This window comes from Hypomesus nipponensis, chromosome 4 (genome assembly GCF_054491055.1).
Source record: "Hypomesus nipponensis isolate SF chromosome 4, ASM5449105v1, whole genome shotgun sequence".
Classification (NCBI taxonomy): domain Eukaryota; kingdom Metazoa; phylum Chordata; class Actinopteri; order Osmeriformes; family Osmeridae; genus Hypomesus; species Hypomesus nipponensis.
In genome coordinates, this window is record NC_140364.1 from 5,032,253 (window position 1) to 5,043,593 (window position 11,341).

The following is an 11,341-nucleotide window of genomic DNA, read 5'->3' on the forward strand; positions in this document are numbered from 1 at the left end:
AGATGTTGTCAGACAGGTTGTTTAACGGGACACAGCCTACGTGTGTACTACCTGTGTTGTCTTTCAGTAAAAGTTTAGCAAAAAATCGTAACAATTCATCAATCTCTTAACAGTTTACTCACCTCCAGTCTGGACCTTGTCTCCACACTTTTGGTCCTGCAAAACAGCACATATCGACAACCCTTTCACTGTAAAAACAGAAATTAGTTTCTGGGTATAAAACGTAAAGACTGATCCTGTCATAGTCATACAGGATCTCTACTAATTATGCATCAATAAAAAGTGCAACTGTTCAGTAGCAACTCAACTCTAAAGATTTAGACACATCTTACCTGAATTACCCATTTTATTCTTCTCTGTGAAAAAAAATTAAAAAGGTGAATCTAGTATTCTATGATCACACATGATCTCTTTCAATAGTACAATACAAATTTACAATGTCACGTATATGCTATAAACAAACCATGTACTGTATTAGTGTAGGCCTACATAAAGTTCAAATTCACAACATTGACCAGTCAATGTTCAAAAATCAACCATTACACTAACAGCAAACACACATACTTTTTCTCTTTCAATAATTCTCCAGCATTAAGTCTTTTTATTTGTTGTTTTTTTACAATCTTTATATGGTGTGTCTAATAGGGGTATTCTAATGAACAGGGTTATCTTGCAGCTTGCGGCTTCATTAGCTTGCAGCTCATTGGTCAAGTGTTTATCCACATTAGTTATCAGGTTTGTTGCATGCCCTTCATATTTATCATTAGGCCTACACGTCAAAATATTATACAGGTGTTGTCTTGGTTTATAAAAGTATTCCTCTTTTCATAATCAGACCAGAATCAAAGACATAGCCAAAATATAGAAGTGCTTTTTAAAGAGTAAAATACGTGACTTGCCGTGTCTGTCTGCCAAGACAACCAAGACGGTTATAGTTGTAATTCTGCCAGGAATCAACTGCGTTAGTAACTTTCACCTTCATGATATTGATACTTTCCCTTTAATTTCCAGTCAGTGGGATACAGAGTGAATCATCACATTTACACTAGAATTATGTATATTACAGTTTTTTACAATCATTTTGACACAAATTTCAAAACCTTGATGTCCTTTTTCAAAACTCTAGATACAAAACTCGAAACAGTAATTACTTGTAACACACACTGCCACATGTTCAAAGCATAGCATTGTATGTTCATATCTTTAAAGACACCTTGCGCATGCAGAGTCATTAGTTCCAAAAATGAATTGATCATGAAATACCATAAGAACATTCACTTAGATCATCCACACACAATATACCCATAGTTTCACCAAGTAGTTGTTTGTACAATCATTACTGTTTTTTACAATCACTTTGACACAAATTTCAGAACCTTGATGTCCTTTTACAAAACTCTAGACAACAACTGATTATCAAAATGCATTTTTCAAAACGCTAACGCAATTTTCAGTTGCTTGGATACAATACACATTCACCTTAGATCATTTGTTCATTGAACTATGATCATCTGTTCAAAATGACACAACTAAACATCAAAGTATCACCATTTCAAAATGCTAATTCACACATCACATCTGAAATGTCTGTCATTTCCTTACATGAAATGGTGATACTTTGATGTTTAGTTGTGTCTTTTTGAACAGATGATCCTAGTTCAATGAACAAATGATCTAAGGTGAATGTATATTGTATCCAAGCAATTGAAAATTGCATTAGCGTTTTGAAAAATGTGCATTTTAATCATCAGTTGTGAGTTTTGTGTCTAGAGTTTTGTAAAAGGACATCAAGGTTCTGAAATTTGTGACAAAGTGAATGTAAAAAACTGTAAAAAATCCACTCAACAGTTAGTTTTCAAAAAACTGTTAAAGAAAGCCACTGTGATAAATGGTTCCACTGATAAAAGTCAGATTTTGAGGTAAGAACGAACATTTCTACGAACGCATCTCGCAAATGCCGTTACACGTCAAAATAATATACTGGTGTTCCGTGGTTAATAAAAGTATGAGTATGTGTATCTTTGCATCATCGAACCAGAATAAAATAGTTTGCAAGACAAAGTTAGAAGTGCTTTTAAACAGGAAAATAATATAATTACCGTGTCTGTGCGCCTCCACGCCAGAATGAAGCTTATGGTTGTGTACTGAATTTTGTCAGACAACTTCTGCGTTAGTAACTTTCACTTTCATGATACTTATACTTTCACTTTAATTTCCAGTAAATGGGACATAGGGTGAATTATCACATTTGCTACAATTATGTATATTGAAAAATCCACTCAACAGTTTGTTGTGATGGAATCATTTAATACATGCCATTAGTCTTACATGAAGTACCTACAAGTACACTACCTCATGTTCTGATGGAAGGGTTTTGTTAGTTTTAGTGTAGGACATCACTTGTCCAATGTGCTTTTCTACAGTAAGGAAGACTTGGCCAACAGACACCTTTTGACCTAATAATCGGTGGTATTCATGCCATTATTATACTGCACACTTAAGTTCTATTGAGGAAATTATTATCCGTTCCATTCAGCTTGCTTGCTTTGGAAGCATACACTATTACTTGTTTAAGAAGGACTGTGTGGAGTGTGGTGTAATTTTTATGATGAATGTCTGAGGTCAGAAGAATTTGTCTTTATCTGTTTAGTACCATAAAGGATGTCTGCAGTAGAAAGGCTCTCTAAAGGTGTCATGATCTGAGCACTCTTTTATACACATTGACAGCAACATGATCACCAAAGACACTTTTGACTGAGTCGATGAAGCTGGACTTCCCTGCACCGATTGGTCCATATAGCATAATGTTAAATTTGTCCACACCTATTGGCTTCATTTTCGTTAGTTTTGTTTTTATCTCATCTCCTTCGCTGTCAAGAGGACAGTAACACTGTCAATATCATGTCAACATTACAATAACAACATTTACATTGTGCAGTATAAGCTACTGTAGCTACAAAACATTATTATTATCTAACATGACAATAAAGTGTCAATCATATTGTGGTTGATTGTGGAATAACTCAGACACAAACTCCTGTGAACACCCTTTACACCAGTAATTCCAGACAGTTACATCCTCGTTCAATAGTTCATGTCTATCAAAAGAGAAACTCTTCAATAAACAGAGGGTAAAAAGGGAAATAGGTTGCAGAACTGAATACAGATGTGTATGGGCAAAACAACCACGTTTGTCAGCAAACAGAAACTTAAGCAATACTGTCTTAGGCCAAAAGGTTATGCTTGCTTTACAGAAGTTAAAACCTCAGCAATAATTGTTCTAGGCCAAAGAATATTATAGACAACTTAAAAAATAGTACTTTTCTATTACAGTAGCTCCTCAACACTGCGGCTGGTTGAGCCAACATTGGGGCACCACATACTGTACTCCCCTGAGCCAGATTTTTCTTGTTTGTTTAAGCTAACGTTTTGTTTCCTGTACCTCCAGCTGAAATCCACCTCGTTATTGTCTATCTGTCTGTCCACCAGTACACCCACCAGCTCAGCCTGCCCTGCCTGTCTGTCATTCCCTGTCCTTCCATTCCCCATAAATACCCTTCAAGCCTCAACCTTACATATTTGGTCCCATATTTGGTGTCGTGCAATTGGGCCAACTAGCCTAACTCTCCCTAAACAGCTATTTTTCCATCCCTTATGGAACATTCCGGTCTTCTCTCCCGGTCATGCCCCCTCCCCTAGCCACCGCCTCCGCCCCATCCCTCCATAAGGTGCTCTGTGGTGTCCTAAGGCCTACTTGATATCACAATGCCCAAGGAGGAAGAACTATGGCAAACTTGGATATAAACCAACATGCCCCTCAAATGTGTACACATTTCCTCCTCTAATGAAGTGTTAGTCTGTGTTGTTTGATGTGATGTCTACCTCTGTAGATGATCCTGGCCAAACCCAGCCACAGGGATGCTCTGTGCACAGTGGGGCGCAGCCTGCTAGGCATGCTAGCCAAAGCGGCTAAAAAGGTGATTGTAAGATTGCATCCATCCGCTTCATTCCGCTAGATGGGCACAACGAAATTAGTGATTTCATCAGTGATGAAAACGCACCTCAAACATCTTGTTTTTAGTAAGCAAACGTTCTTGATGTCCCGAGGCCAGTGTGTTGACGCTGTGTGTTGTTTATCATGTCGCAGGACGAGGCGGAGTTCAACGACAGGTACAGCCGTCTGTTAGCATACTGCCTCGACGGGGCAATCCAGGCCAGCATCCCACAGGAGCTGGAGGCCAATGGGGTGAGTCTCAACAGGACAAGAGACACTCTTTTGCACATTGTGAAAGTGTCCTGTGGTAGAAAGATGCAAATGTCTCTGACTCCAACCCAGACACTCTAATTAATCATTTGATCATTTCTGCTCCCCATTGATATGCCAATTCATGTCCAAAACGGTCATCTGAAACGTCATATTCTCATGGCATTTACCACATTCAACTCTTGCAGATTCGGTACTTTAACTTCATAGACGTCATGTGAGTTGGTCATCCTGGGCATGCTGGAGGTGGATAGGAGGCAGCCAACCATCACAGTGAGTTCCTGAGTTCACACACACAAACACACATACACTGCTGCCCTAAACCCACTTTCTTTCCAGACCCGAATCAATGAACACTGGCTACTATCATCCAGGTATGCTTGACTCTCTGGGGCTGGTCCCCGGTAGAGTTGAGAAGGAGGGATGGTGCTGTGTGAGGCCCACTCCACGTGTCAGTCAGCCCTGGCCGTTAGGGTTTGACTCGGACTCTCCCCCCTCTCTCCCTCAGGTGGCTGGTGGCTTCATGTAACAGCTGTGTGGGCTGCTCCATGCTGTCCTCCCCAGTGGCACCGAGGAGACCCAGGGCCAGGCCTCTCTGGCCCAGCTGAAGGTGAAGGCTCTCACGCACTCTCTCTCTCTTTCTCGTGGTTTTTCGATTCCAGTTTCTCCTTCTCTATACCTCTGTCCTGCTGCTATTCCTTTAACTCCCCTTACATCTCATCATCCTCCATATTTGTTCATTTCCACGACCCGATAGAAGAGTCTCACTCCCCCCCCCCCTTGTGTACTTCTCCTCCCGCAGGAAATGCTCATGGCTCTCCTGGATGGCGTGTTCACCCTCCCTTTCCGGAGCTACAGCTCCAAGAACCTGTTGATGGCTGAGCTGCGTCGGCAGCTGGGAAACCACCTTCAGCTCATGATCAGCAGCCTGCACTAGGACCTGGACAACCCACAGTGTCTTCATTCTGACCAGGCCATCCCTACTCTGGTCAAGCCTTCTGCCCCTCTTCGACTAACTCTTCTTCCTTCCAGCTCACCATCATTCCCTAGGCCGCCGTCTTTGTATAATAAACGCAAATAAAGAATGTGCTCGCATAATTAATAGAGAACAACAAGCACTTCCACAGAACTTCATTGAACCCATCCATAAAGTGCATCAACACCGAAGACCATCTATGATTGTGTACAAAAATAACAGTAGACCGTTTCATAGTGAATATAAAGCTACATTTTATTTGGTAAGTCAAGGTTTGAGGAAAATGACTTGGTAGTTGAAAAATTGATGACTTCAATTGATTGACTTCAAATGACTAATGCTGGACGGACAGTGCACAGGTGGAGCAGCTTCTAAGAAAGCAGATACTTCCAAGGGTCACCTGCATTTTGTTGTATATTGTATGAGCAACTACCCAACAGTGCAACTGGTTAATGCTTTGTTCACTTAACCCTCCTATTGTGTTCAAAAAGTGTTTACACCTTTGGTGTTCGTGGGTCAAATTTGACCCGTGTTTGAATACATTGACAAACAGTGAATTAAAGCAAAAAAGATCATCCAATGAAATGTTTTATCTGCCAAGTAACATATTAGCTATCCATATCCATAGTTAAATATATATTACTTTGAATTGTTTAAGTACCTTAGACTGTATTCAACTTACAATGTGTACGTTTTATATACAAAAAAGGCACCATTTATCTATTTTATTTGGTTATGATGTACAGACCAGGGAAATGATTTATAAGACCATGAGAAGAGGGTAATGATAATGTCATTCCAAAAACAGTGGCCTCATTGTTTGATTTGTATACCCCAGGAAGGTACACCAGGTAAGCATTGAAACGGCATGTGGCAATGGCAATGTGGCAATCTCCCTCCGACTATTCACAAACACTAGTCTTCCCTCCATTTTGGTCATGTCAATAAGGATATTTCTATAGGCTGTGAGATATCCTTTGCTCATGTTGACAACTGCAGTTCAGTCAAGACACATATTAGATTTTAGCAGTAATTGATAACCAAAGACATGAAAATAGGTTTGACTTGGGCAGAGTGGATGTATCTAGGGGAAGCACAACATACATAGACTATAGAGAGCAAATAAAGAAATAATCCCACCTGATGGATAGTAACATACAGACAACACAGGGGAGATGGGGATGGTGGAGGGCAGCAGCACGATAATACAACAACCGGGATTGAGTGTAGGGTTATCCGTGCGGCCTTATAATGTCGCCTTATCGGACGTGGGCCAATGGGTGAGGTGTAGAGTGCCATGCCTGAACTAGGCTTCACTCATATGCTGCTTCAGAATGGGATGTGGGTAAGACCTCAAAGAAGGTCTTATCAAAATTATGTTACCACTCCCCAATTGAAAAAACCTTTGTCAGATCTATGACAATGAAAGGGTTCCCAAAATAATAACAGCAAAAAAGTATTCAATATGATAGATGAAATGGTGTGTGTGTGTGTGTGCAAATGCTGCGGTGAGATGTTGGTAATAAAGTGTGAGAAAGTCCAAGGCTATATACTGCTATACAGCTGGGGGGACAGAGAGATGTGGATGGGGTTGGGTGAGGGGGGGAGTGGGGTGGTTGGTGAGGGGGTGGGTGGGTGAGTGGGTGGGTGGGTGAGGGGGTGGGTGGGTGGGTGGGTGGGTGGGTGGGTGGGTGAGGGAGTGGGTGGGTGGGTGGGTGGAGGATGTGAGTGAAAGAGAGAGTGGGATGGGTGTGTGTGTGTGGGATCATAGTATTTGCTGAATGTTACAATTGAATTCAAGTCAATGTGATTCAGTGGCATGAAACATGATTTGAATACTTTTACACAATATTAATATACTATTATTGTAGGTTTTTATTCATAGTATTTATGTGTTGTTGGTATTTAGTTATTTATGATGATTTGGCAACATTTGCTGTTTATTTCCCTGCTTAAACCACCCAGAATGAGTACCGGGTCAAATTTGACCCACAACACCACAGATGTAACTTTTTTTTTTAAAAGGTATTTAAAAAAAAGAAAACTTATAAAATTGTGTTTGATTGTATTCAGTAGACCACTGTGGAGGCATTAATGAAGCCTTGTTTTGATCAGAAAAGAATTAAGGTGTTTTTCATGCATCTAAACTTCAAAATGGGTCAAATTTGACCCGAACACAATAGGAGGGTTGATAACTACTTTAATCAGTGACAAGTTATACATTGGTGTAGACTGACTGGCATTATCTTTTGAAGGTGTGTAGGCTTAAAGCCTCTCAATCTGCCTGACCTGAATGTTGGAGGGACCAGAGATAGTCTTTAGCTGCCTGCACAATATGTATCAACGCATCCAACACAAGTACATCAATTTCATTGTCCAGTTTTGTCTCTGAATGGTAGTTCTTCACTGGAAAGATGCAGTTCAATGGGGCACCCAGTTCATTGCTGCAATAATCCACCTGAGATGGCAAATGACAACCATCAGCTGCATGTTTGAATCATTATTTGATAGAAGAATTCATATGCAACAAATGAAATACAATATTTGATTACAAAAATGTCTGTATGTACATATGTGCTTCGGTTTCCACATTGTATGGATTTGTATGTGTAATGTCCAGCCTAATTCAAAGCCACTATTTACCTTTGTTTTAATATCTTTGCTTGAGAAGATGTATTTCAGGTTGCTTGCCACGTATGGACAAGCCAGATCTGGCATGGTCAGGATCACAATTTGAGGAATGCCTGATATTAAAGATGAAAGTTAAACAGTAGAGGTGGGAATCTTTTGGTACCTCACGATTCGATTACAATGATTCTTTGGGTCAGGATTTGATTACAAATCGATTCACGATTTCTTCGATTATTAATAAAAAATTATAAATAATAAAACATATTTTTGAAATTTGTGAATGGATGTGAATTGCTAGAAGACTGAATTGCGATTCATATGTGAATCAACTTTTTCCCCCATCCCTAATAGACAGTATGGTAGCATTTATTTGAACCCCAACCACCTGAATTTAACTCTGCAAATGTAAACTTGTTTATGGTAACACTGAAGGAGGTTATTCTTACCAAGTTTGTTAGCTTGCTTCCTGATATTTCTCATCTTTTCTGCTACAGTCTTTAGGAGAGTTATGTTGTTTGCAGACACAACGCTCACCAGACAGTGAATCTTTTCATTCTTAGTTGGGTGAGCATTATACCATTCACTTGTTGCTTCCAGGGGTTGCTTAGGGTCAAACTGGAAAAGGACAGCACATACCGGACTGAGCATTTATTGTTGATAAACTATTTTGGGTTTTTATTTGGCGCTAACCATAAAAAGTGGTTTACTGTTGACCATATTCTATATTGTAATATTAAATGTGGTATTTTAGTGGTGTTGTCAGGAGAAATACATGAACTGTTACCTCATAACCCTCACGGATGTGTCCCTTGAGAGCGTTAATGATGTCATCACTGTGCATCCCGTTTGAAGCCATGGAATCTTCCATGCCCATGACATCATAGATCACTAAAGGCAAAGCTGATCCTTTATATTCAATCCGGTGTGCCGAGTACTGCAAACAATTATTATCAGTTTTGGTGTTGAAACTATAACACTGTTCATGCTTATAATAATGTCTTCAATGATGGTGAATCCTTTCTTACTGTTTGCGTGCAGCTGTAGTCAGTGTGAGCCTGGGCCAACACACTGACAGCAACATGATCAACAAAGACACTTTTGACTGAGTCGATGAAGCTGGACTTCCCTGCAGCGATTGGTCCATATAGCATAATGTTAAAGTTGTCCACACCTATTGGCTCCATTTTAGTAAGTTTTGTTTTCATCGCATCTCTTTCTCTGTCAAGAGGCCAGTAACATTGTCAAGATCATGTCAACATTAAAATAACAACATTTACATTGTGCAGTATAGGCTACTGTAGCTACAAAAACATTATTATTATCTAACATGACAATAAAGTGTCAATCATATTGTGGCTGATTGTGGAATAACTCAGACACAAACTCCTGTGAATACCCTTGAGTCACACAGATAAAAGTGAAATTTTTGGGACTGTGAGACATATTTTGCCATTTTCATGAGATATCTTTTTTTTAAATATAGTTCAGGAAGAGATGTTGTTGGCAGTCAGGTTGTTTATTGGGACACAGCCTACATGTACTACCTGTGTTGTCTTTCAGTAAAAGTTTAACAAAAAATCCCAGTTTACTCACTTCCAGTCTGGACCTTGTCTCCACACTGTGTGACATAAAAATAGTATGTTAGTCCTGCAAAACCACATATGTCAACAACCCTTTTACTGTAAAAACAGAAATGAGTTTCTGGGTATAAAATATAAAGACTGATCCTATCATAGTTGTACAGTCTAACCCCTTATCTACCAATAAAAACCAAGTGCAACTGTGGTCAGTAACAACTTAGCTCTAAAGATTTAGACACATCTTACCTGAATTACCCATTTTATTCTTCTCTGTGAAAAAAGATTAAAAAGGTGAATGTAGTATTCTATGATCACATATGATCTCTTTGAATAGTGCAATATGAATTTACAATTACACGTATATAGCATGTACTGTATTAGTGTAAGCCTACATAAAGTACAAATTACAACCATTAACTGCACACAAATGTAGTCTTCCACTTTCAATAATTCACTAACATTAAGTGTTTTTTTCAATCTTTTATATGGCGAGTCTGGGGTCAGATGCCTGAGCGGTTAGGGAATTGGGCTATTAATCAGAAGGTTGCTAGTTCGATTCCTGGCTGTGCAAAATGACGTTGTGTCCTTGGGCAAGGAACTTCACCCTACTTGCCTCGGGGAGAATGTCCCTGTACTTACTGTAAGTCGCTCTGGATAACAGCGCCTGCTAAATGACTAAATGTAAAATTAGTCTAATGGGAGGAATTCTGATGAAAGATTATCTTGAAGCTTGCGACTTCATTAGGTTGCAGCTCATTGGTCAAATGTCTATCCACATTAGTTATCAAGTTTGTTGCATACCCTTCACATTTATCATTAGGCCTATACGTCAAAATATTACACAGGTGTTGTTGGTTTATAAGTATTATTTTCATAATCAGACCAGAATCAAAGACATACAGCCAAAGTTAGAAGTGCTTTTTAAAGAGAAAATAAGTGACTTTCCGTGTCTGTCTGCCTCCAAACCAAGACGGTTATGGTTGTAATTCTGCTAGGAATCAACTGCGTAACTTTCACCTTCATGATATTGATACTTCACTTTCACTTTCATTTCCAGTCAATGGGATACAGAGTGAATCATCACATTTACACTAGAATGATGTAGCCTATATTGAAAAATCCATTCAAAGTTTTTTTTTCAAAACTGTTAAAGCAAGCCACTGTGATGAATGGTTCCATTGATAAGTCATTTTTTGAGGTAAGAACGAACGTTTCTACGAACGTGTGTTTCAAATACAGTTACACGTCAAAATAAGTTGGTGACCCGTTGGTTTTTAAAAGTATGAATCTTTTCATCATCAAACCAGAATAATCTAGTTTGCAAGCCAAAGTTAGAAGTGCTTTTAAAAAAGAAAATAAGACAATACGTATTACGGTACCGTGTCTGTGCGCCTCCACCCCAGAATGAAGGTTGTGTATTGAATTCTGTCAGACAACTGCGTTAGTAACTTTCACTTTCATGATACATTCACTTTGACTTTAATTTCCAGTATATGGGATATATGAATCATCACATTTGCTACAATTATGTATGTTGAAAAATCCTCTCAGCAGTTTTTTTTCTTCAAAAAACTATTAAACTGTTGTGATGGAATAATTTATGCCATTGGTCTTACATGAAGTACCTATAGGTACGTGTACTCTACCTCATGTTCTGATGGAAAGGTTTTGTTGGTTTTAGTAGGACATCACTTGTGCAAGCAACAAAGTCAAAAATCTGAGGGGTCTCTCATATCTAAGGTGTCTGCCGTATTTGTTGCCTTGTAATTTTGGTCTTAAACAACGCTCATTACCCATCCCTGTGCGCCGCGGTCTCTTACCATTAAAGACGTTAAATTAAATTATAGGGTACTACGGGACGTAGATGCAGATTTAGAATCAGAAAATATG

The 11,341-nt window shown here is 39.1% G+C and overlaps 1 protein-coding gene across 1 annotated transcript; it reads right to left on the minus strand.

The window, feature by feature from the left end:
- Positions 1–7,423: 7,423 nt before the first annotated feature.
- Positions 7,424–10,928, minus strand: LOC146295157 (interferon-induced protein 44-like). Its single transcript, XM_084695566.1, has 8 exons — positions 10,831–10,928; positions 9,698–9,721; positions 9,465–9,489; positions 8,897–9,089; positions 8,656–8,805; positions 8,318–8,486; positions 7,884–7,984; positions 7,424–7,698 (listed from the first exon to the last, which is right to left on the minus strand). Exons 2-8 carry the CDS (start codon positions 9,708–9,710, stop codon positions 7,516–7,518), a joined length of 834 nt encoding a protein of 277 aa, XP_084551692.1. The 5' UTR covers positions 9,711–9,721; positions 10,831–10,928; the 3' UTR covers positions 7,424–7,515.
- Positions 10,929–11,341: the final 413 nt, after the last annotated feature.